Raw genomic sequence first — 26464 nt, forward strand, 5'->3', positions numbered from 1 at the left:
CACAACTTGTCTTATCCTCCCTGTGTTCCTTTCATCTGTTGAGGGCAGTCAGACTTTGGTGAGCTTTAAGTCGTCAACTTGGAAGTATGTTTCTCAGACAAAAAATGTGGTTTTAGGCAACGTACACACCATTTCATCACCCTAATCCATGTAAAACACCTGCCCAAGAAACAAAACATGAGCAAGAAATCTCTAAGTGACTGACACAACACACAATGTAAAAGTCCTTAGTTGACTTTAATGAGAATGAGTAACAAACTTCAGCCTGAATGTTAGTTTGTGTGTTCCCCCGCTTCAAAAGTGCCTGCTACACTGACGTTCTATAAAAATAAGCCATTTGCCACTGCATGTTTTGGCTTTTTGACTCGTGAAAATTGCCTCCGCCTGTTCGTTTGGCTCCTCCACATTCACGTAAGCCACTCCACTCTAGATTGTGAAGGGTTGTTGTGTTCTTTTGCGTAGAATTTTTAAGGACCAGACACTGTTTTCTTTTCATCAGGAAGATAAATGAACAACATCATAGAATGAGGTCATTGTGTCAGATACATGTTGAAGTCATCTGGCCTCAGAGTGCTGGAACAATGTGAGGAAGCTGTCAGGCTGATGATAATGATGACAAGATGGCAGCTGCACTCATGTTTGTTACAATACATTGGATCTCATCCCTGCTATTGATTGATGTCACATGGCTACAATATGCCTTATTGTTTGGTATAGATTACAACACTGCATTTACATACTGCCAGATTATAATAACAATTCCGTGACACTACATTTCTTGGAGGTCCTTTGTGTATTACACTTGAGTGCATGAATTTTCTAAAAAGTTCAGAAACGAATCATGTTTGTGTTGGAGCGCTACCATGATTACAGCAGACTAGTGGTCTGTATCACCACCGTGTGCTGGAATATATTATTACAGGAATTGAAACTTGTAAAGAATGGGTTAGATTAAAAAAAAAATGTGGCAAATTCATTTGTTTCAATGCTTGGCCTGCAGTTGAATTCTCAGGATAAAAATTGGCCGAGCCTGTCTTAGGTTTTGATAATGGAATATTAAAAACAGTTCAAAAGAAACATCCTTTTATTGCTTCTAATTAAGTTACATTTCCCTTAGCCCACATTGGTGGTCTTAAATCCATGAAAAGATGGTTATCTTCAAGCAAGGCGTGCATTTAACGACTACTTCTATTACTCTAGCCTACTAATCTACTGGGTTTCTTTTCTATCGTTGCAGAACACTCAGAGAATAAGCACTTCCCAGTCCAACCAGCCACTGTCTACTCCAGTGGTATCCGTCACTACACCCAGCTTACCTCCACAAGGCCTGGTTTACTCAGGCATGCCCACCTCCTACAGCCCAGCTGGTAAGACTAGTATTGCGAGACATCCCCTAAAGTCCAGACTTTTTTTTTTAGAAGGCTTCTCTTTTTGTCACTGTGATTGAGCTGTGTTACTTGTGCTTGTTGTTTTGACAGAGTATTCCCTGAGCAGTGCAGAGCTTGCTTCGCTCCAGGGCTTTAGCTCTCCTGGGCTCTCGCTGGGCTCTATGTCAGCATGGCAACAGCATCAACTGGGCCAAGCAGCGCTCAATTCTTTGGTGTGAGTAACACTTAGCAAACAGAGAACAAAGAGAGAAAACAAAGAGGGGATGCACAGTAGGTGTTAGAAAACAACAGCACCATTTTTTCAAAAAAAATATTTCACTCTATAGGCAAATCCCCAAATTTCATGTACCGTATTTTCACGACTATAAGGCACACTTAAAAGTCCTAAATTTTCTGTAAAATAGACACTGCGCCTTATAATCCAGTGTGGTTTCTATATGGAAAAAAAAATTAAATGTATCATTCGTTGAGCGTGCGCCTTATAATGCAGTGCGCCTTATAGTCGTGAAAAAACGGTAATCTCTAACATTAGTACGAAAAAAAACTCATTCTGGAGAGTTGAGCGTTGACATTATTCAAGTTGTATTTGTTGTCTTCTAACAGTGGCGGAGGACACCTACCTCAAAGCTCCAACCTCTCCATCAACACTAGCCAGAGCATCAACATTAAGTCGGAGCCTATCTCGCCGCCACGAGAGCGAGTCACCCCCTCCGGTTTCCCACCCCAACAACAACAACAGCAGCAGCAGCCGCAGCACCAACATGGTCCCGGCCGCCAACAAGAGGGTCTTGGACGCTCCCCGGCCGACAGCCTCAGCTCCTCGTGCAGCTCTTATGACGGCAGCGACCGCGAGGACCACCGGCCGGATTTCCACTCACCCCTTGGCCTGGGCAGGGCGCCAGCAGCCGGTGACAGGGAAAGTCCTTCCGTCAAGCGCCTGCGCATGGACACGTGGGTGACCTAGAGCATCTGGCAAGTATAAAAAACAGGCAAGAGCAAAGGGTCCTATAGCTAATGATATCATTATTCAACAACCCCCAGGTTCTGTTTGTAAATGAAGCAGGTACTGACTGTCAGGGATGAAGAAGAGAGGCGGTGAGAGACAAACATGTTACAATAGATTGTTTGTTGTCAACTGACAAGTATATAATATTGTTGCTGTTTTGCTGTAGTGCTCGCAAACAGAGCAGGCTGAGGGCCACGTTTTTTTGTTTGTTTTTTAGAATTATGCTGTAAACACACACGCTCGCGCATATAAACTAGATATGTCAAGTGCCCTCTAATTTATTGATGTAGAAAACGTGGAGTGTAAGGTTGGGTTTTAAATGAAGGAATCAGAAAACTGGCAGTGTTCATGTTGCTGTTGAAGGGGACATACGTATAGGGAATTGACTTCATTGACTTACTGCCCACCCCCCATTGATGACAATAGACAGTCAAACCTTTTGGAACTGGGAGGGGCTGGCAGTGAATTGCAATCATTTAACACCGAGTACAGTGGGGTGAAACCAATGTCTCCTTTTAAAGTTAAGAATATGAAGTAGAGAAGTGAATGTGCAATGAAGGTCAACCTGCCCAATCTAAATTTGTAATGAAAGCCAAAGTGCTTCGTTTGCATTTCTGTTGCACTCATTTTAGTCATCGTCAATTTGTAGGCATTTGATTCAAACAAAATTCACACATGATCTGCTTTAGCCATTTTAATTGTGGCTTTTGAGGATTTTGTTAACCAATTGGACTGTACACCTTCAAAAGGGATCCATCACTGGTCTGTATTCGAATTTTCTAACTTTTCTTGGGCCATATTATTTTTGCAAGATGTCAGACAGACCATAGATACTATATATGCCAAATTGATGAGTACTTTTATACAAATTTACTCATAAGCTGAACTAACAATTTGATTATGTGCCACAATCTTGACTCGTTTGCCCCTCTCTATCAGCACAGGACCATAGGATACACTCTCAGGAGGCATCGCTCTGCATCGGCCGTGCGCTTCTTCTCTCTTTACATCGGTAGCCCCGAGTATATCCTCGTGGTGATCTATGCAGTTTTGAAGCCGCCCTAATCACACGCCACATATGATGTCAAACCTTAAGAAGTACCTGCAGGTAGACTGTTAGCCTCTCAAGTGCCACTACTAAATGGATTGATTCAATACACAACTTCACATACTATACACTCTCTCACGAGTACAGTGCCACCAACAAATAAAACATTTACTTTTATAGCGCCTTTCATAAATCAAAATGCATCAAGTTAATTAAAACAACACAGCAAAAGTACCTATTCAAAAAATGAGACCCATGTGTATGACGTTATTGGAATTCTTTAGAACTTGTTTTAAAACCAATTATTCCACTTTTTTTAGGGTGTCTTTGGGATTTCTTTGTATTCTTTAGAGAAGGGAGTCGTACCCCACTTTCTATACTAAATTGTAGTATACACAAGAGTATTGCATTACATTTTAAGTCATTCTCCGCCAGCAATAGATGACAAATTCATTAAGAGTCCTTTTTGCCATACATTAAGTAAAGCTAAATGATTCCCATAGCTGTTTTAAACAGTATATTGCAGGTGAAACTAGCAATAAAGTGATGGCCAACATAGAAGCACACATTTTTTTAGCAATTGATGCCATTTTACTCTATCAGGGAATATTCTAGTATCTATATGCACACATAGGAAATGCCTTATCCCAAAGAAATACAACAACACTCTTAGGAAAAGCTACACATTTCACTTATCATGAAGAAAAAGCGCACAGCCAATGCATAGTGACTCACTCATTTCCTCTTCTTTGGATGATGAATGTGAAAGGAATCACACTTCGCTTTGCTTGCTGGCTTTTATATATGAATATATTTAAAAAAAAAACACAAGTGTGTGTTTGCTCAGTGTTTGTAGTTTCAAATTAGTTGACTAAGTAAAAAAAAAAAGCTGTTTTCTCGGTTTGACAACTCGGACCGTTTTGGCGGCACAAGCTGGACTTTGTTGCCAACAATGAAGTTATTATTATTATTTTTTCTTTCAAGACATGAAACATTAAGTTAAACTGCATTTTATTTCATTTTTTTTCTCGATCATAAAAATATATTAAAGTAAACTTTTTATTGAACATTTCAAATACTATGTACTATGCTATTAGATATTTGTTGTACAGAATTTGTATTTTCAGAAAAGTACAAATATTGGCTTTTAATGTGTAATTTAGGTTACTATATTTTTCTGTTACTGTGTGTGTGAATAGATATTCATATATATACAGATGTATATGTGTATAAGTATGTATATCGACATATATATTTATATATGTATATGTACATGCATATATATGTATATGTTTGCGTATATATTTAAAAAAAAAGACAAAAGGCTGACATGGCATTTGTTTTCTTGTCGTGAAGTCAGTCACACACACACACACACACAAACAACACACACACACACACACACACACACACACACACACACACACACACACACACACACACACACACACACACATGGTAGCAAACTTGATTAAACACATCAGTGTATGTTCAGTCTGGACAAGATGTTTGACTCATCTTTGACATGCCCATTAAATGCATTTATTAGCCTGAAGCACTATCATTGTGTGTATTCATGATATTGCATCCACTGAGATTTTCATATGGTTTGTATTTTAATCCAGTAGTTTACATTAGAATTGCTTGTAGAGGAATTTGGCCAGTTTTCAGGCTCTTCTCAAAGGTAAGGTAGCATCTCAATAAGTAATGGTGATGTACTCTAGTAGTTCAATTGAAATTTAAATGCAGAAAGATTAACAAAGACAATGCCAATGACAATTGTTGTGCTTTTTTTTAACTGCAATGGTTGTTTTGTTAATTTATGTAATTATCTCTAAAATAACTTCATGTTTTGTGAAAAAAAAATAACTCAACCCCATTTTTTTGCATGTGATAAAACTGTATTTTTGGGTTTGTTAGATTTTGTATCTTTAGCTAATCTAACAGTAGGGCTTTTTAAATACCTTCAACTTTGCAGGATGCTGGAGAATAATGTAGCTGTTAAGGTTAGGATTGTTGTAGTTCTATTACCAAGCCTCTAAGTGACGCTGTGTTACCATGGATAATTGGCTCCATTTGAAGCCACTGATTTACCATCAAAAGTATCAAAAGTAGAAATGGGACCAATGCTCTAGTCTAAATAGATATTTTAAAAAAACAAACTTGGAAAAATAGGACCGTTAGAGTGAAATGTCATTTTTAATTTTTGTTCTTTACAGTTGGTATTCGAAAGCTCTAATCTTCTGAGGTAGGTAATTAAATATTTCTTTGAAGTTTCAAAAGTAATTCCAATTGGTAATTGTCATCTGAGCATACTGATGTTTTTTAGGCAGACCCATTTTGCCCAGATTTTCAAACCCCACAGCTTTGGAACAGAAAAGTTTGGGCACTTTTGTGTACTGTGGCTAAAGCTCAAAACTGGGTAACAAGACAGAATGGTGGACGAGTAAAGAGGAGAGCACATTTGCACAACAATTCAAATGTTTTAGCTTTGTCTTTAGGCTTCTTGTGTAAAGTTTGCATGTTTTTCCTGTGCACTTTGAGAGTTTTGTCTGTGTACTTTGGCCTTACCCCATATTTACCAAACATGCACGCTCAGTTCATTGAAATACATTGATCTAAATGTTGGCCTCACAACCTATATAGAGCAAAATTGATTTGTTTAAATGAAGAAAAAGGCATTGGATGTCTCCCTTGCAAACTCATGTCAAATATTGTATTTCTTGTGACCAAATGTGTTCATTCTCCCTCTGACCTTTTTTGTTTTTTTTGCAGGCCGAACGAGATCTAGTTTGCATGTGTAAAGTAACCAAGTGGACATTGGGTCTTGCTTGAGTTGCACGAGAAGGGGCTACGGGCCACCTGCTGGAGGGATTTGCCCTGTTCCAATCCTCCTAAATCCCGCCTTTCAACCGGGAGCCAAGCTGGGGTTCTTTCGTGTGGGCTTGAGCCATCGTTAAGACCTGGGCAAATATTGAACAAGCTTGGGCCCAGACTCAAACACATCTGTTGTCATACAGTCTCCACTCTCCTAGTGGCGTAGAGACACAGTTGAACACTGCCGTCACTTTTTGTGTGGACAGGGAAAGACATAGTTTATACTTTGCCAACAAGAATGATTCAGTAAACTAACAGGGCAATGGGAGGGGGTACTGTTTTTTTGAGATTCAGTTTGAAAGGCCAGAAGTGAGTTAGAGATTGCCCATATTTATGTCCTGCCGTCTTGTTGCTCTATCTACATAGAATAATTTTTGGTTTGTCAGAAAAGAGACTATTGCGAGTACTAAAGCAGGGGTAGAAACATGGTGAAATTTAGGCATAATTTGGGAAGAGAATATACAATGGATGTTTATCTCTTATTTGACTTCCGTATCTTAGATGACAATTAGGATTTTTGTCCCCCTATAAATAAATATTAGAATTTTTTTGGGGGAAAGAATTTATAATTTCATAGCATTACAATTCGACGTTTGGTAATGTTTCTGAAAAATGTCCACTCAAGTGTTGGATTCTGTAATTTCCACACCAGAAATCTCAAATGCGCCACACAATGTGGCTAATTCCATAAAGACTGGTTCATCAGTAGTATGATCATTAAAAATGTTAGAATGATTATAAAAACAATGCCTTAACTGTCATTAGTAAGTGTGTTCAGATTTAACACTTTGATTCAGGATGGTTGTGGAATATTTCTATGATATCCCGTTGCCAGAACAAATCTTATGTTTTCTTGTTAGAGAAATGATTTCATCATGAAAGCTAACCTTAAGAAAAAGTATTTTTAACAGCTAATGGATAAATAAGGTTAGGCCCTTTTTTGTGTGACAGTTGCATTGTCTTAGCCATTGAAACTCACCTTGGAAGACAGGTACAGCTCGTTCTTACCAGTCAGGCCACTCCCACCAATGTCTAACTACTCATGAGCATATTTTCCACCTGTATTCTTTTTTTTTTCAGCAGAAGCAAGATGGCCCGGCTGCCTTTTGGAATATAACTCGGATTTTGGGACAGCATTTGATGGAGCAGGTGATTTTATTTGACCTTTTGCACTCTAGCAGAGTATGTTTTGGAAGAATGTATTTATTTTGAGCTAATTCTTAAGATTATTATGGTTAATACTCTATGTTCTGTGTGTTCCTTCATTGTGTAGAACAATACTTTCTTGTTTAAAAAAGAAATCTGTTATTCACAACCTTTTTGCTTAAAAAAAACAGCAAAAACAAAAAAAAACTACACAGTACAGCCTATCCCTGAGGTAGTAGCCATCACTTCACTAACTGGTTTTGCTTTCCTTTTCTTTAAGAACCCGCACAAAATGGATGTCAAGAAAAAGAAAATACTGGACAATATCCGTTTGAAAACAAAGCTAATCAAGCTGATAAAGCCAGGAAAAAATGCAGCTGACAAGCAGAAAAAGAAAGTAGAAATCCGACGAAGTATATCAGTACCAGATTTGAGGCCTGATCAGGTCGACGTACTTCCCCCTAAGAGCGCCTTACCCAAATTGAATGAGGACACATTTTTTGTCAATTACCACTTGAGTGACAGTGATTCTCTTGCAAGTGGCTCCATCCCAGAGACGTCCTCAGATAAAGAAATTAGCCACAGGGTTCCTACAGATCCTTCTCTATTCCATACACCAAATCTCTATGAGGAAGTTGATGGCATGGCGAAGTCAAACATGGAGAAGAAGTCAAACCTGCCCATGGAATGGCAAACCCAGAGGAAAGGACCCATTTTTAATTTTGACCCTCCTTCAAAGGCACGGCTGGTTTTTGCCAGAGCGCATGCCAGTTCACCAAGATCAGATTCTCCACTGAGTATTGAGCGATCTTACACACCCGAGAGCGCCCCAGCAATCACTGAAGCGCTGTCCCGAGCAAACTCAATGGGAGAACAAACAAACGTCAACTTTCATCCAAAGACTGTTAATTTTAAGCAGGCCCGGACACCATCAGGAAAAGGAAGTCTTTCGGAACTGAGAGAAAAGACACCTGTGACATTGGATTCTTTAGGTAAACCTGTAAACAGCGCAGATGGCTATAGTGAGTACTGTTTGTCTGGAGAGGACCAGGTGGCCATGCCATGGTTGATGGACACAGAGGGACTTGACCCGGATGTTGTGCTTTCCTCCATCGCCACTGACTACAGCATTGAGGAATCTTCATTGGAAGGAGCCACTCAGGATGAAATTGAGGTCAGTATGATATACAGTACATTTTTAATAACACTATTTAGATCACTATGGAGAATGGGTAGAAAACTGACTGAAACACAAACCCTTTAGTTACAGTTGCGATTGGAAGAAGTTATTTCTGTTGGGAGGTAGGCATGATAATAGGATACATCATTATATCTGTTCATGTTAACTGTGAATGAATTAAGTGATCTGAATTTCAGTTTTCAAAGGTTTGAAAATAATCCTGCATGTATTCATTGTCCACAAGATGGGTACTATTCAGTGTCAAATCAAGGAGCCATTTGGGATTTGGTTGTATTGTAGGAATTATACCGATATCTAAAGACGGTCTGGAAATGGGACTAAAAAGCTGATATGAATCATCTCTTTTGGATGCAAATGATATGTAGAATCATAGATCATATCGACCTTGTAAAGTGCGTGCTAGATTGCCCCAGAATAGACCCATCAAACTCCTGTACTGAAACTGTCATGTTAGTCCATGTAATTCATCCAAACTACAGACTCTTCTGTATGGTCTAACTGTGTAATGTACTGTATGTATGTTATATTGTTATGAGACTGGATATATTTAAAACTAGTGAAGAAATAACTGAGTGAGTGATATAAATCTGCCATTAATTACTTCTCTGGATGTGCAGTGGACAGCTAATGGGTTTTTAATAGTTTTTATTTGTATCTTATTATCGTGTTTTCATTTAGTTGTACGATGTTAGCACTTTTCAGTTTCTTTATTCAGGTTGTTTCAGCACTTGACTTCAAGTGTGGTATTTGCATTGTATGTATGCTATTTGCATCCATGGATAGTAATAAATTGTGGTTATAATTCCATGTCACAAAGCCTTCAATCGTTTAAGTTCATGAAAAATCATGTATCAATTTTTTTTAGCTCATTACCTCGGTAAATATTAGTACTCTTCTTTCTAATCACATTCTTTCCTCCTAATACAGATGTCCAGTGAACCCTGTGAATATTTTGAGGAAGTTCTTCCAGATCAAATCGAAAACACAGTAAGTATCAACCACACTACTTGTTTTTAATGACATTTCCAAAACCACTTGAACTTATCAGTGAGTGGTTTATCCCGGCAGATTTTGACACAAGGTCCAGACATCCAACTCCCAGCACCGGTCCAGAGATATTTGCTTTGCATCAGCTTGAAACATGGACAAAACCTGGTCATCCGAGACAAACGCGGTAGGTAAAAAAAAGTCACATTTTCCTGATTCAAAGCCTGCCCTATTTTGATCTTGATTGCCCAACACTTGTCACTCTGCTTTGGAGTGGACTGTTTTATTTATTTATTTTCTTTCCGGACAATCCGATCCTTTGAATTGTGGGTCAAAGGGGTTCAAGTTTATGAAAGATGGGACGTGGTTGGTATTTATTGGGAGGATCCTCATCTCCTGTCAAGGTGGTGTGATGTCAATGCACTACAGAAGTATGCAGTCAGACGAGTATAATTGCGCCAAGAATGTGATAAAGGGATCACTTCACCAGAACATTCTACTCCCACAAATTTGAACCGCAGTGCTGACAGATCATGCCCAGTACCTCTTGTGCTGTTTACAGTCACAAGGTTGGGCTGTAGCCCCGTTCTAGTTGAACACTATGATAAAATATAAAGACAAACATCCCTTGAGACTCGAGTCATGCACTGTCAAGGCCAATTAGCTGCCGTAAGTGAATCACAAATTCATATTTTTCTGATTCAATGATATGTAGAACCCTATTGCTATTTTAAAGGAAGGAATGAATCAATATACTTGAGGAAGAGAGACACTCAAAGGCAACTTTTTGGTGAACCTTATGACCTTGGGAGCCGTACTAGTACATTCAAAAGGAATTTCTGAAAGCAGCGTCCCCCAGTGGTGTTATGTTATCAAAATCTATGTGAAAAATTATCTTGATTTATTTGACTAAATGTCATGTTTACAATACTTTTATCAGTTAGGCTAAAACTACACAACTAGTCAATGCAGGTTTTTGCAAGGTTTGAATACGTTGAAAATATAATTCAGATGGAGTTCATGTGTATTTTTTACATTCATTTAAAAATATAGTTAAATATAGTTTAAATATATATACATATAGTACAAATTGTGTTCCAAAAAGCAAATTCTTACTCTGTGGGTGGCTTTGCAGTTATTGCTCCCCAGTCACTACAGGATCAGCCTTGCATGTCTCTATGATGGCAAAGGTTAGCAATGTGCCCTCTTCACTGACAAGACGATACCAAGATGATGCAAACCACACACATTCAGTGCCTTGCCCCTGTTTGCCCAACAATCAGCAACATGCCAAAGGCTCACCAAGGACGTACATTGTCATTACATATTCTGAAAAGGACCCACGTCACCAGCCCCCTCTCTCACTACTTTGAGTTTTATCCCCCCCACGCCTCCATCCTTCTTCTATCCCCCATTAATTTCCATCGTCACCGTCCTCACTTGTGCCAGAGCTTTTCTCCTCACGAGCTGCCACATTCTCCGCCTGTCAAGTTGCCTGGAGGTTTCCCTGTCACAGGCTGGCAGGGTGGAGCTGCTGTGGGTCCTGCCTGCCTTTTGCGAGATGTTCATTTGGAGTAGGGAGCTGACAGGCCTGACAGCCCATCCCCACAGGGCCTTTGTCATGTGATTCAAGCATCCCTGCAGGCTCTCTCCAGCACCCCTTTATCCCCCACCCTTGCACAAATGAAGGCATGGAAATGGCTTTTTTTCCTCCTTCTTTTGAGCAATTGAAGAAACAAAGACGTCTCATACCCTCTTCCCAGACTTTATCAACAGACTTGGGAGATTAACACTGGTTGCTTCAGAGCTTTTTACTTTCTGTCTGCAACACTGGCATGTGTTTAGTTTCGGCTCATTTAGAATTAAGCGCCTACATGGCGTTGTGTGTGGTACGCCTCCTCTTGCTCTTGTGTGTTCTTATATAAGGCCATTTAATGATGTTAATATATACCCATTGTACTTTGAAGGTACGAGTGACCCATATGTGAAGTTCAAAGTGGAAGGCAAGCAATTCTACAAAAGCAAAGTGGTTTATAAAAATTTGAATCCTCGGTGGAATGAATTCTTCTCCTATCCCTTGAGAGACAGAGAGCATGTTGTGGATGTCCGGGTAGGCCCACGTAGAGTTGTCCTCAAACCTTTGATTTGAATGGAAATACACTAGTAGAAACCCCAATTAATCATGTGTCATCTCTCTACAGGTCTATGATAAAAATCTGACGACTGATGATTTCATGGGTTCTAGTACGATTCTCCTGAAGAATCTTGATCTTTACAAGTGAGCAGCGTCTCTTTACATCTATGTTGTGGTTATTGAAAGAAATTTAAAGAGCTGTGGTAAATAGAGTAAATTTTCCAGAAGATTTCATTATAAACAGTTTATGACTGTGACTGGACAGTTAAAGCAATACAATCATGAACCGTTCCTTTCACAGCATTGTCTCGCTGTTTTAAAATGTTTGTAAATTGAGGACTTACAGGTTCATCTTAATGAATTAATAGGGTATTTATTTTTGACTAATTGAACAAGGAAAAGTCTTAGATTTATTAAATGCAAGAAATATGTCAATCTGCTATTATGAATAGTAAAGCTTGTTACAATTGAGAGAAAAACATAGACAATAAAAGTATATTATTTCATTTGAAATATATTTCAGTATGATTTTTAATATATAAATTGCACTTAAAAGTTTCATGAATTTGGATGACATGAGTTTCATATTTTAGTTCCAACTCGTCTAATGAAATAAAATTACCTTTCCAGCGCAATACTTTATTTTCCCCGAAAGAAAAATAGTATAAAAATTCCCTGTTTTATCAACCAGAGTGTAATTAAGTAAACATTTGTAAGATGCATGTGGCAGGTTAGGAACCCTCTAAGTGCAACTTTTCTTTGTAGGACTTACGAAATGGAGTTACCCCTCACTGATCCTAAGAGCAAAGAAGATGACATGGGAGTCATTTGCGTGGACGTGTGCCTAATGTTTCGAGATGCCACCATCAAACGAAACTGGGTGAGTTTGTGATATGACAAGTAGGCAGCAATTGGAATGGTTCCTGCAACTTTTGGGTTGACTCTTGTCAATGTTTTTTTTATGCAGAAATGGCCAGCCAAGAAGACCAAGGTAAGAATTCAAATGTGTGTAGATATAGTTGTATTCAACTTGATGTTTTTTATGCTTGAAACACAAGGGGGCAGTAGCTCACTGTATTATAGGGGAATGAAGAACACTAGACTGTGGACTTGTGTGTTTTTAATGATGGTGCTTTCACAGTGAACCTTATTATTGGCAATTCCTATCATTTTTGCATCGGAAAACACACCAGATGAGATTCTGATCCAGACTCAAATAAGATTGGCCACGTCTTTCTTGAAATTGATTCTGAGATTAGTGTGATAGGACAGTAATTGTGTTTTGTAGTAAACAAAGTCGCTCTGCCTCTCAAGTGACTTTTCGGTATACCACTGCTGTAATTAGATTCACAATGCAATAGTTGTGCGGCTGTTTGGGACTGGCTGCCACTGCAGCGACTGGCTTTATATGTATTATATACATACACCTATGCAGTCTCGACATCTGCCACTGTTCCATAGCTTGATGGTCCAGCAGACAATCTCAATTTGAAATGAGATGACAAAGGAATGAAGCCATTTCCATTCACTACAGATGGTTAAAGGTACTCAAAGGAGATGGAAAATGTGCGATGGGACGCTACACGATTTTGCGCTGCCTAAGTTATAGTGCTAATTTGACAATGTAACAGTCCTCCCTTCTTCCCACCCTCATAATTTTTGACAATATCTTACTGCGTTTAACACCTATCCTGGAAGTGCTGAATCGTCAGTTTTTACAGCCACACTCCCCCTCTGTCTTTACAAACGTGCTTTATCTCCTCGTGTGTGGCCGTAAGACGGGAATAAAAACTCTGCTTCCAAGCGTGTAGGGAAGCTCTGGCACCAAAGACGGCACGCTGCCAGGGGCAACACGCCTAAGATCGCCACGGCTGATAATTCCCAGACAAAGTGGGCAATAACCCAGATGTTAGGAAGGATCGTCGCAGCTGTGGACGGACAGTGGTGAGGCGGCGGCCAAATGGACCCGTGTCTGAGCTCGTTGCGCTCGTCCCCATGCTGTCCCACCATATGGAATCCATCGCACGGCCCTTTTTAGGACCAGGAATAGATTCTCTTTGGGGGCCACTTACAGTTAAGTGGAATTGTTTTATTGGCCGCTGAGATAGAAATGTGGCCAAGATAAACACTTGGGACGACTTGGCTGAGGCCTGCTTTCTATCGCCGTTCCACTCCCTCTGTTCTTTCTCCTTTTGAAGAAGATTGATATTTATAGGGCCTCGCCTGCAGTATTCCGTGTTAATTCAGGTCCCCGAGATGAGCTTTGATCCCCTCCGGATTGGGTGGTGAGGCAGGTTGTGACCTTCGTAGCAGGGGCTGTAAGGGCGGGGGATTTGTTTGCTTCCAGCTCGAGAAGCCGGACAATCAAAGGGGTTTTGAGTGGATTCTGTTCCTGCTCTTTAATTACCGTCGGCCTGATATGACCTCTCTGCTGTTTGTGTTTTTAAAGCGCTTTGCTATCAATGCGCTGCCTCATGGGAACTCGAACACGGAAATATATCAAGGCCGCCGCTTTTTCTCTTTTTCTCCCTCACATTGCCCAGTGGGAAAACTCCATTTGTCCTCAATTTCCGACATATTGACTAATGCAAAGCCTCAGAACATATATTATGTTAAAGGGGACACATTGTACATTTTCCTACCATTTTTAAATCCCTCTTAATAGCACTTCTGCGACAGACTGTCATAAAATTACCCCAAAAGGTCAAAAAATACACAGCACTTCACATCCCCCTGCACCTGTTTGGAGGTTGTGTTCCTGTCTTGTGAGGATGAGTGACAGTTAACCCCATCTGGTGTCTTGTGAAACCAGTCCTGATTACAAGCAGTCCCAAGTTCATGACCGTCCTCAGATATACACTTTTTCTGTTTATGTAAACCGTAAAAGAGCTGCTAGTTCACAAACTTGAACCCAGTTTCCTCTGGAACATGGAACTATCATTTAGTTACTTTTATCAAGATAACACTGAAAGGATGCTTTGCTACAATCGAATGAGTCAGTGTACATAGCTTGTGAAACTGGAAATGTATTGCGGCATGTCTTCTGGTTACCTAAAAATCCCTAGAACAAGTTTTTGGAGCTCACCTACTAATATTTTGGCGAATATTCGAATTTCAAAGATGTAGATCTATAGGCAAATTGTAATATGGGCCATACATGCCGCATTTTTTGCATAATATGCTAATGAGAGAGCTGTGTATGCGCTCGCTGTGCACCATTACTCACTGCCGCCTGCTGTCTCCGGTGCGGCGTGCCAAGTGTCCTGACTCCCAACACTCAGCCTGGAAGCCAGTGATGAGTGGGACTGTCACAGCCCGGGACATCTGGCTGCTCGCCGTTCGTCCTGCTCTCTTTCCTTTCTCTCTGCCTCTCTCTTTTTTTTGCCACCCTTGCCTGTCAGAAAAGAGATGTGCTAATGTCCTCCAACAGAGATGTGTTGTATAGTGTAAACCGGTGTCTTACTTTTAAAATGCTCTGCGAAACATGATGAGGTGTCAGGCTGAGTCGGGTGCAGGAACACAGTGGTGCGTGGATGCAATTTTCACGTTCAACACAACCTGTATAGGTGGAATAGTATAATCTTCTTCCGGGGAACCTGACACATAACCAATTTGTTACAATTTTGATTGGACATGTAACTGTCACTAACGTTTAAGATGTGCTTAACTGCCATGTAAGTGAACCAAAATCTCATAGTCCCTGTACAGAAGTCCTCATTATACAGTAACACAATGGACTCTGTTATTTGCATGTACTTAAGAATAATCTGACATGTTTCTTTTAAAACCAAATACTGCTTTCATATAAGAGCTTTAAAGGCAAATCTTTGGATATTACCGAGAGAGCACAAAATGCACAGATAAGTCAATAGAATATTTTTTTCAGTGACGAGGTAAATGTAAATCGAAACATGACTCATACATAGGGTTTTACCGGAGAATATATTTAGAGATATTTAGAGTACTTAACTATAGTTATGTAAAACCATAGGTGGTAAGAGCTTGTGGAGGTACTGATTCAGGATACTTAAACGGTACAAAAATAATAATAATAATAATAATAATAAAAAAGACAATTTTATTTGCAACTATTTACCTATACTTGTTTGTTAACTTGACATCATGAAATCACACAAACAATTGTCTCTTTATAATTTTGTACACTTAAATTAATTTACAGAGACTGGGATGACTGCACTTTGCCTCAATTTTTATTTTTTTTTGTAATTTTTATATATATTTAAAATAATCTAACACCAGTATCTGAGCCTTTTTTATTTTGGAATGATACAATGTATTTGTCTTTCATTCATTTTCTTCCAGTCCCAGTTTATTTCCTTGACAGAGTTAGATAAGTTTAGAATTGTTCAAATCTTGTTTTAATGCAAGAGTAAGTAGTAATCAGAAGAAACAATTACTGTAGTAAACTACAGATACCTGAAAGATCTACTGCAATCGAATTGTCTACTCTATACAATTTCTCCATTGCACAGAAGGCGACGCAGTTCTTGAGCCCAGTCGAGATGCAAAGGAGTCATGCCAAGAGCCGTATGTGGACAAGTGCTCTGGCCATCACCCTGGTGGAGGGCCAGGATCTGCCTCAGTGCGGCCAGGGAGACATCTATGTCCGCTTTCGTCTGGGCGATCAAAAGTACAAGAGCAAGGTTAGATTTTCAAAAAGCATCCCTTTTCTTATCTATAAACTCCCTAGATTCTCACGCTCTCCTGTCTCTTTTGCGACACGCTCCTTGCACTTGAAGTCTACTCTTTTTGCGCCGGGAATTCTTCACCTCAGCGGGTACCCGTCTGTGACTCACCTCCACCTATGCTCACTGGGCCGTAACTCCAGCAGCTCATTAGAGGGATCCGGCCTGCCACTCACTCGGTGCTGGCGGGCTCCGTTGTCTTTCCTCATTTGCATACGCAGCATGCCTCTGTTCATCTACCTGGACTATTTCTTTTTTTTTTTTTTCTTCTCCCACCCACACACCCACACTCGCCAAGCCGGCCGGTCGAGTCTCACTGCTGTCGTGTCATCCTTTTGTAAACCTCTCAGCCGTCCCTCTCCACTTGTTTGTTTGTTTGTCGAACAAAGCTCGTTCTAATTGGGAGCTGTCAGTGTTTACAATTCCCGGCGTGGCTACTCGAGTGTACAAGAGAACGGCGACGCACGAATGCCTCGCGTCCTCTGCCGGTCTTGCTGCATGATGACTCAATCCACCTGTCATGCGGGCACTGTTCAGTTTGATAATACATTAATTTGTGTGTGCTTGTGTGAGAGAGATGAGTCTGTTTTTATTGCCTCCCAGAACCTCTGCATTCAACCTAATCCCCAGTGGAGAGAACGGTTTGACTTCAATCAATTTGAAAACAACCAGGAACCTCTGCATGTGCAGGTGTTCTCAAAGAGAGGCAGGAAGGGTGAGGAATCGTGGGGAATGTAAGTACTTCCCGCTGGCTAATGTTAATGCAACACACCTCTGTACAGCCCATTCCAGTGGACCCATTTTCCCCCATTTGGTGTGTCGCAGGTTTGAGGTCGACCTATCCACCCTTGTGCTTAATGAGCGACAGCTCTACACTCACATGCTGGATCCGGGAAAGGGCAGGCTGGTGATTTTAGTTACCCTACTACCTTGCTGGGGAGTCTCTGTCTCTGATATCGAGGCTGCTCCTTTAGAGAAGCCTGATGAGAGGGACTCTGTGCTGGGAAAATTTGTAAGTACTATTAGCAACTGCAAAATGGTAACAGGACATTTAGGGATTGGGATTTTGATATGTCAATTGATTATTTAACTGTATTCATCAAGAAGACAGACCTTTTTAGTTGATTTTTTTAATTTGGTTGAAAAAAAATATATATATATTAAGGACTCACCAAACCTCAACCTATTTTACTGGCACTGTTAAAAAGAAGAAGAAGAAATCCCTAATTCTGTGTCTTTTTCCCCTTTCCTCTACAGAGTTTAAGCAATTCATATAAATCCATGGGAGAAATTGGTTTCCTCCAGGTCAAGGTTTTAAAAGCAAATGATCTTGCTGCTACAGACCTCAATGGTAACTTTTCACTGTGCTACTTTTTCGCACACTTTGATATGTCAGTACAACATTTCCATTTGCAGGTAAAAGCAACCCTTATTGTGTGATTTCACTGGGAAATAGCAACCTTCAAACCAACACAATCTACAGGACAGTCAATCCGGAGTGGAACAAAGCACTTACATTGTAAGATGGATGGTATATTTTTTCCCCTTTGGGGTTTAAATCCCGATATATCTGCTACCCGTATGTTGCAGCCCAGTTAAGGACATTCATGACGTGGTGGAGCTGACCATCCTGGACGAAAATGGAGATAAAGCACCACGTAACATTTTGGGCAAAGTTGCCATTCCATTACTGACAGTAAGCTTGCTTAACTATTACACTTTTTCTGTTAGGGGGTTCCATAAGTACCCTAAAGTAGTTAAAAAATATATTTCAAATAATATATAACTTTTAATTCCAGTGATTTCTTCTGTAAAATTAACTAAACACAATTGTAATTTTCCTTCATTGTAATCAAAGGTACAAAATGAGCAGCAAATTTGTCTTTACCTGAAAAAAGAGGACTTGAGTGGACCAGCAAAAGGAACCATCACTCTTGTGTTAGAGGTGATATACAACAATGTAAGTTGGGGGAAAAAACAGTATGACATATGTATTTTATAGCAAATAATATGAAAATAATCATTTATTTTGTCTTCTACTATAGATTCAAGCTGGTATCAGGAGTTTCCAACCTAAAGAGGAAAGATTTACAGAGGAGAATGCGAAATTCTCCAAAAAGGTATGTCAGTGGTGAAATTTGTTCTACAATTTATACAATCTAAGTTTAGGCTGCCGCTTTCTAAAGTAAATATGTTAAAAGAAAGTTCTGCCCACCTGTGATAAACCCTCTTTTTCATTTTCACAAATAGTAGCTTTATCAAGTCTCCAATGTATATCCAATGAGACTAACCAATTTTCTTTTGTAATTCTTCTCAATCAAGGCTCTTGCCCACAATATCTATCGGGTCCGGAAAATCAGCACAGCTGTTCTGTTCACATTACAGTATGTTAAGAGCTGTTTTCAGTGGGAGAACACACTACGGAGCCTCGTAGCCTTTCTGGTAAGCATTTGCTTCTCGGTAATGAATTGCCTTTGAGCTTAGATGTGAGATGTTTTTACCCTGTTGAGGAAATTTAACGATTTTCCCCCCACTTGTCCTTTTCTCCCTCACAAAACAAAATGTTTACTTCTGTTTTGGTCCCACGTGTCTGTGCTATATCCCTCAATCAAGCACCGCTTCTTTCTTCAATTCTGATGCCTTTTATTGGAAAAGTTTGGTGTGATTGCGCCTTTGACTTGTGAGCAAAGCCTCTCAGCCCAAGGGATCACATAGAGGAGGGTTGGCCTGCCTCTGAGATGTGAACCAGCATCTTAAATGTCTGTGTTTAGCTGTTTTTAATGAGGCGACGTGATCTGAGGTCCTAAAATAAAATAATCTCAAATCGCCTCCCAGAATCCCCTTCAGAGCGGCACACTGTAATGTCGTGATTAAGTGTACACACTTGTCAGGGTGAGTAGGCGGTCACACAAGGCCCATGAAGTGAAGAACTAGCCTTTTACCACCTTTCTTTCCATCAGCGTCGTCTCTCGATGACGTGCAACTTGCACCTGCTGTATCCCGTTAAGTCCTTCACACTGATTCGCCCTTAGGCTGTGGGCCTACATATCTGAGCCTCGTTTGGTAAGATGTGCAGACAGGCTGGGGAATGCATAGGAAGGTAGGCAACGATGAGGGTATAGTTGTATAAGAATTGGAGTGGGAGGTGCGGTTGTCTGGGAAGGAGGAGATCTTTGCCATTAGATGTAGTACATACACAGGCTAACAGGTGAGGTGTCAGAAAGACATCTCTAAGGTGTTGCAATATACAGTAAAAGTATATGAAGATATAACTTGAATCAACTGACTTCAAGTTTTTTAAGGCGGGTAAAGATTGTTAGAATTTGAGAGAGACCACGCATAGACATGGCCACTAAAAAAAGAATGTGTTCCTGACATTTTAATGTGTGGTATTTTTCAAAAGACTGTAAAACCACACAATTTAAAGCATATAAGAACATACTGCATGTATTTGGGGCCTATCAATTGAAGTAACTTGAATGTTCAATGAGTTCTTGGCAAAAGCCACACTTCACATTGTATTGTAATTCTTAACTCTCAGGGTATTTTAATACGTTGAATGTTATTTTTTTCTTTCTACTTTGGCTGCCATTGATCATTTTCTGCCAGCCCATCAACTCCAAAAGGATTTGTATTGACATCACAGTCAAGGGTAGAAAATGAGTTAAGCATTAATATATGACAGTGAAGACGAAATATATTCAAAACACATTCAGAGTTGGATTAAATCAGATTCCTTTTAGCCATCATTCACCAACATCTATGTGAAAATAAGCATCTTGGCTCAAAAGGTTAATGATTAGGCCTCAGTGTGCCATGCCCCTGCCCACTCTAAGGCCATCCTCTGTACAGCAACCCCTCCTCCCAGTCATCATCGGCAATTAGGTTAGCGTTCTGGAGCTCTCCATGTTGTAGTACGCCCGTGTGCTCTAATGAAAGCAGCTCCCACTCCTATCTTTATATCTTTAGGCAGTGGTAATAAGGTAACTGATACCGACATTGACAGATGGCCTCTGCTTGGCGTTGCGATGTGCATAATTATACCACTAGTGTTTGCTACTGAGGGTACGCCAGTAGGAAACATTGCAGTTTGCGCTGGCCCTTTAATATACATTACACAATACATTATTTATCAAGTCGGGAAGACCGGTGTGAGCGTTTTTACACTGCATACATCCTGTAATGCATTACTGCCGCCACGGCCTCTGTTGGGACCGTGGGGATGTTCTTCGCCTAGTGCTTTACCAGAAATACTTAGCCATTATACCACTCAGTCCCACAGGCCAGTTTTCTGACCTCAGCGCAGCGTGGCGCTTCCATTTTTATCCTGTTTATGTAGATGCATGTATGCATTATGAAGTACCTCGTTGGTGTGTGGTGTGTATGAGGTGTTCAAATTATTGCTTGACTGATCATTCCTGGTATGCAAAAAGGATGAAAAAAAGATAATGCTGGTTGGTTGGTTTGTAGGAGCAAAAATTGGAATTGTTAGGATTAAAAGACACTCAGTTTCAGTCATACTTGGTGTTTTTATCTTGATTGTTTCATATGTATGTTTTGCAAATGGTTATTATACAAATTAGTCCTGTAAATAGTTGACACAGTCCACTGAATGACAATGTAGAGTGACATCGTAGTAAATGCCATAATAGGTGTGGTATCTGTAATATTTAAGTTATGCTTGAGGTCCAATACAAAGCTATTTCTGAACAAAAAATACCATTGAATTGATTTTCTCCGGTACTTTTGAAAGCTTTGAGCTGTCAATTTGTGTTACAATAATGCATTTTTTTGACCACTGCTGCAGTTTTTGCGTAATAAAAGTCCCACTAATGAGGTAAAAAATGGTAAATTCTCACATGCTGTAATGTGAATATAAAGGAGGGTCCTAAAGATTTTTATAAGGTGACGCAAATCCCCCCTAAAATTGATAGATCACTTTTCAGCCTGTTTTCACATTGGATTTTTTTTTTAAGTTTGACAACAGTGAGAAAACATGGCTGTAAGAATCCTACTAAATAACCTTCCTTAGATGTTCTTTTCCTGGTAAGACTCAGAGCCAAATACATCCATCCTCCAAGAAGGGTCAATCAGAGTTCTTTACTTTTGCGAAAGTATGAAGCCTCTAGATGGCGCTATTGCACTGCTAGAGACAGTGAATAAGGCCCCTCTGACATGGGTCCCTCCAAACAGAAGCCTTTTTTTCCTGGGGAACAAGTTAGTTGTAAGAAACTACATTTTGCAAGTACAAAATATGAGTTGCAAGAAAAATCTTAAATTAGCACGTATTATCCAGGCAAATTAATCGTCTTCAGAAGTTTAACTTTTGATTGAGCGTTGAAGAGAAAAAGGGATCATTTGCACTTGAAAGCTGATTCGGAGCATTGCTGTCATTAGAACCGCTTAAAGTATTTAAGGAGAATTAATATTTCAACTTGAGCGCTGCTCAGAAAATCTGTATATTGCTCGAGTGGGTTTTCATTTTTGACCCTGCCAGACGCATTTTTGACGGCCTGTGAAATGCTGATTGGATCACATCACACACTGTAAAGATGGCATTTGATGAATGTTTGATGCCGCTCACTCGTAAATACACTTGACAGCCACAGCTGACAGTAGTGAGAATTAACCAAGCACATATATTTACTCACAGTACTTTTTCAGGTCTCTGTACTTTACCCAAGTATTGTTTTTTTTTTCTCCTTATTTTTACACTATTTCTGGCAAGAGTAGGCTTCAGTTCAGACCTGCAGGAGTACTCAGGTTGACCACCTATGTAACCCTTTGGCAGCAATGGCCATTAACCAGAACACCCCACATCAAAGATGCAATCAAACTCAGTGGTAATTGTTCTTGTCAACACCCGTCCCTGAAAAGTGGAGGCTTTGGGAGTCCACTGGTTTGGCTCGGCTGTTAATCGTCTCCTTGTTTCTGCTTTGCGTCTGCTTTCTCTCCCTTTTTGGGGTAGGGGGGTGACAAAAAAAAATTTGGAGGCCTCAAAAGGAGTGCCGCTCTTCATTCCCAAAGGGGTTACGCACTCCAGCTCCCCCTGAGCTGTGGGAGTTCTCACAGCCTGTGTGTGGTGGGAACGTGTCTAGTTGGAACAAAAAACCACCTCGGCAGTGACGGTGTGAAGTGTTATTCAACTGATGAAATTTGTGCTGATTGGGGTCTAAAAATTGAGCAATTCTTAACTAATACCTTCAGCATTTGCCGATGTAAAATTATTTTACGATAACAGTGTGTGTGTGTGAGTCAATGAATGCCATAAACAACCTTGAAACCTTGCTATCTTTATAGGGCCATGTTTTCTCTGTTAGTGTTCTTGAAATGACGAGTATTCATATTTATATTGTTGTGCCTTTTTTAAATTCATCATATAAAATCAGTCTTGATATTCCGCTACTTTATGCTAACATTAACTAAAACAAAATAGTTAATCGGTTCCACGAATGTCAACAGATCATATATTTCTACCTTCTGCCATTTTTTTCCTTCCTGACATTTTGCATCAGTAGCTTCAATAATGATGAGGTTTATACCTAATGACTACAGTAATTACATGTGTGCATTACCGTCAGTGACAGCAAATTAATGAATGAACTGAATTCACTCTTTTACGTTTTCTGTAGCATAGTCTAAACCACTCAACTTTCACACCTATTGAACACACAAAAACTGAGCTCGCTTGTCAGCAGAATAGATAAGAATGTACTAATTACTCATCTAAATATTTCTCCCGAGCAAAGACTATTATCTGATTGATTACGTCACAAACTCCAATCGTAGCTTTTCAGAGTGCAAGTGCAGTTTTCCCCACACCATGTACATTTAGTACCTAAAAATATATGAATATTTTGGTAAGCAGTGCATGGAAAAATGAGTTTCACTGAAGCTATTGTCTAGTATTTTCAATTTTTTGCCAATCAAAACATTATAAAAAGTTACAATCATTTTCATTGAATTGTATACTGCACAAAAATGGCATTTTGTATATACCATAGGCACGAATGTCCATGTACTTCTTTATACCAATAATAATGCTTCTTTACATTCCCCTTTAAATATTGGTGTGTTCTGTGCACTATTACAGTAGAATGTTGCACTTCACTTGATTTAAGGAAGTACAAGAAAACTTATTGGGGAGACTACATACATTTGACCAGGGGGATCTGCACAGTGCAATGGGTACATATAATCATTAATGCCAGAATTTTGCTAATCATGTCAGAAAGATTCATTATGCTTTAAGACAGAAAGTTAAGTGAATGCATCTCTCTTTTGTACTCTTGTATTATTTTTTCAAATGTTCATCACAAGTCCTTTCTCACTGAGGAATACTCTGTGTTTAACCCCACTGCCTGTGTCGTATTTTAATGATTTACTCACCTCCTTACTTGCAACAGTACACATCTCACCCCAGGCACTTGCGCTGACCTACCCCTCGCCTTAGTGTGGGAAGGGAGGGGAGGGGTCTCTATGCCCTGGTGTGTTAACGTATGTGTGAGTGGAGCTGACAGCAAAGTCCATGCCATCCCCCGACCCCCACCCTTTGGGTAGGGGGAGAAGGCTCACATGGCAGATCTGTCACCCAGGAGGTCGCTCAGTGTTAACGCACCCGACACGGATTAAACACTAGTGGCCAGCGCCCGAGTGCAGGGTCAGCGTTGCCGCTGCTGACAGGCTTTACAGGGCCCCCACTGACCGGCCCCCATTGCACTGGTGCTGCTGTGGCCCTGGCATGTCTCAGACAGGCAGGCAGGGAGGGCAATGGGGGGGTTGGGTTGAAGTCCAGATCAGGCTCTTGGGAGTACATGCTAATGTTTTGCTTGTTGATAGAGATACTGTGCAGACGTCCTTACGAGCATTTTCTTATCATCTCTCTGTTAGAGGGACAAATTGGTTTATTTTTATTTGCCCTGCACTAAATGACAATGACAGATCATGGCTAAATTTAGGGGTTTTATTTAGCAGTCAGTCGTGCAATGCTAAGAATCGGTGTGCCTTTTTCATGGCTGACAGTTGCTGCACTACAGGAGAGTTTTAAATGTGGCCGGGGAAATATCCACTTTGCCGTAAGGTTATGCTGATTCGGATTAGTTGAAAATGTTCCAAAAAGGCAATTTACATTGTGCCGAGAGGAATACAATATGTCAGTACATATTCTACATCATAATGCAATATAAACGTACTGTGTTAGCTCTAGTACTCTAGTAAATTATCCTCGTACCTTAGTCTGTGTTTGAATTCACCACTTCCCTTAGTTGATGTTGGATTGAGCATAAATTCAGTCATCATTATCTCCATTGCTCAAGTTGTTTGTAAAAGAAGAAATGTAGGTTATAGCTGAAAAATGATGGTATGTCCACATATGTGGAAGAGGAAGACAGTAACCATCATTGTGAAGAAAGGGCAGTAACAAATAGGACAGGACAGGACGAGGAAGCAAGTTATGCAGTGGCGTATTAGTGGCATGGTTGCGGCTCTGCAGTGCCAAACATCTTTTTAAAAATTTAGTTCCAAGAACTGATGTTAGCAATTTGCTGAGTGCCAATCGTGACTTACACAAGTCCATTCATCACTTGAAAATGTAACCAGTCTCCAAGTACAACTGACTACCTAGCCACTTTATCCTCTTTTACCAAGAGCATATCTACTATGTTTCCTTTCCTGCTTCCTCTCCCTCCTCTTCAGTTGTTACAACTTGAACTGAGCGTATGTGAAATATTTATTCAGAAATAATTTGCTCAGAGCACCATGGCTGCCCACACGCTTGCTGCCTACTCCGAAGAGAAACCTTATCTGCGCTTTCTTTTCGCCCGCCCGCCGACACCCCCTCTCACCCCCCCCCCCCCCTGAAAGTCTGTCCCCACACTAGCTTCAATAGACATTACATGTCTCATTGCTCTGCATTTACAGCTGCCTGCCCGAGATTCTTTGGCAATCAGTTCTCAGTTTCAAGTCTACAGACGAGAATGGGATTTTTGATTCTTCTGATTTTTTTCACATCAATTTAACCCAAGACACAATAAATGATTGATTTTAACAGAGTAAAATCACCATTTTATTCAAGTCTTAATATTTAATTAAATCAAAATGTTTTAATGTTTTATTTATTAGTTACTAAAATCATAACAGAATTGTCATAAAAGCTTACATTTATTTTTTTTATATATATATATATATAAACATTTATTTACATTTATTTTTTCTATATATATATATATATATATATATATATATATATATATATATATATATATATATATATATATATATATATATATATATATATATATATATATATATATATATATATATATATATATATATATATATATATATATATATATATATATATATATATATATATATATATATATATATATATATATATATATATATATATATATATATATATATAATAAAAACAAAAAAAATACTGAAAGTTAAATCAATTGTATACACAGCAAATTAGAACAGTATTTCCACAAAAGGCAAACACGTACGTGCATGTGTAACTAATACACCATGAATAGAAGGGATTCACCAAGTATTATGCAGTTTAGCTTTATAAAGGAAGCATTTGCCAGTCTGCTGTTCCGCCTGCCACTCACTTGGCTACCGTAGCAAAACTTGTCACTACCCCACGGCCTCTTCTTCTTGATAATCAATATACAGTATGTCAGAAACACTTTTGCAGAATTTCTTTGTCCCTTTTGTGATGTTGTATCCCCTCCTGGGAGAGCACGGGTGGTCATACTTGCTCGTCTGTAAGCTTTTTTATTCACACTTTTAATCGGCGAGTGTTTTATTATTAAGCGCCCAATTTTGTGGGGCCGAAATGGAGGGGGTGGGGGTGGATTGTCTGCTCGGTACATTTAGCAGGATCATATTAATGGTGCTATAAAACAACTCAGACTGTTCTTAACCCAACCAGGAGATTTGCTCTACCCAAGCTTGCCCTCTTT

At 39.7% G+C, this 26464-nt stretch overlaps 2 protein-coding genes across 5 annotated transcripts in view; both read left to right on the plus strand.

Annotated features, from left to right (window-relative positions):
- Positions 1–4997, plus strand: part of mef2aa (myocyte enhancer factor 2aa) — a 42996-nt gene extending 37999 nt beyond the window's left edge. For all 3 annotated transcript variants that reach the window (XM_077744948.1, XM_077744967.1, XM_077744958.1), the window contains 3 exons: positions 1238–1367; positions 1479–1602; positions 1992–4997. In XM_077744948.1, coding sequence (XP_077601074.1) covers positions 1238–1367; positions 1479–1602; positions 1992–2352 — 615 coding nt within the window. In that variant the 3' untranslated portion in view covers positions 2353–4997. The remainder of the gene's footprint in view (positions 1–1237; positions 1368–1478; positions 1603–1991) is intronic.
- Positions 4998–7340: 2343 nt separating this feature from the next.
- Positions 7341–26464, plus strand: part of LOC144191391 (multiple C2 and transmembrane domain-containing protein 2-like) — a 33271-nt gene continuing 14147 nt past the window's right edge. The window contains exons 1-17 of one of the 2 annotated variants that reach the window (XM_077710896.1): positions 7341–7468; positions 7746–8639; positions 9594–9653; positions 9735–9840; positions 11621–11763; positions 11855–11931; positions 12553–12667; positions 12755–12778; positions 16281–16451; positions 17097–17227; positions 17319–17505; positions 17751–17844; positions 17910–18012; positions 18084–18189; positions 18352–18453; positions 18539–18613; positions 18816–18935. In XM_077710896.1, coding sequence (XP_077567022.1) covers positions 7460–7468; positions 7746–8639; positions 9594–9653; positions 9735–9840; positions 11621–11763; positions 11855–11931; positions 12553–12667; positions 12755–12778; positions 16281–16451; positions 17097–17227; positions 17319–17505; positions 17751–17844; positions 17910–18012; positions 18084–18189; positions 18352–18453; positions 18539–18613; positions 18816–18935 — 2517 coding nt within the window. In that variant the 5' untranslated portion in view covers positions 7341–7459. The remainder of the gene's footprint in view (positions 7469–7745; positions 8640–9593; positions 9654–9734; positions 9841–11620; positions 11764–11854; positions 11932–12552; positions 12668–12754; positions 12779–16280; positions 16452–17096; positions 17228–17318; positions 17506–17750; positions 17845–17909; positions 18013–18083; positions 18190–18351; positions 18454–18538; positions 18614–18815; positions 18936–26464) is intronic. The other variant, XM_077710897.1, reaches the window with a different exon arrangement.

The sequence above is a fragment of the Stigmatopora nigra genome, chromosome 2 (assembly GCF_051989575.1).
Source record: "Stigmatopora nigra isolate UIUO_SnigA chromosome 2, RoL_Snig_1.1, whole genome shotgun sequence".
In the NCBI taxonomy this organism is placed as follows: domain Eukaryota; kingdom Metazoa; phylum Chordata; class Actinopteri; order Syngnathiformes; family Syngnathidae; genus Stigmatopora; species Stigmatopora nigra.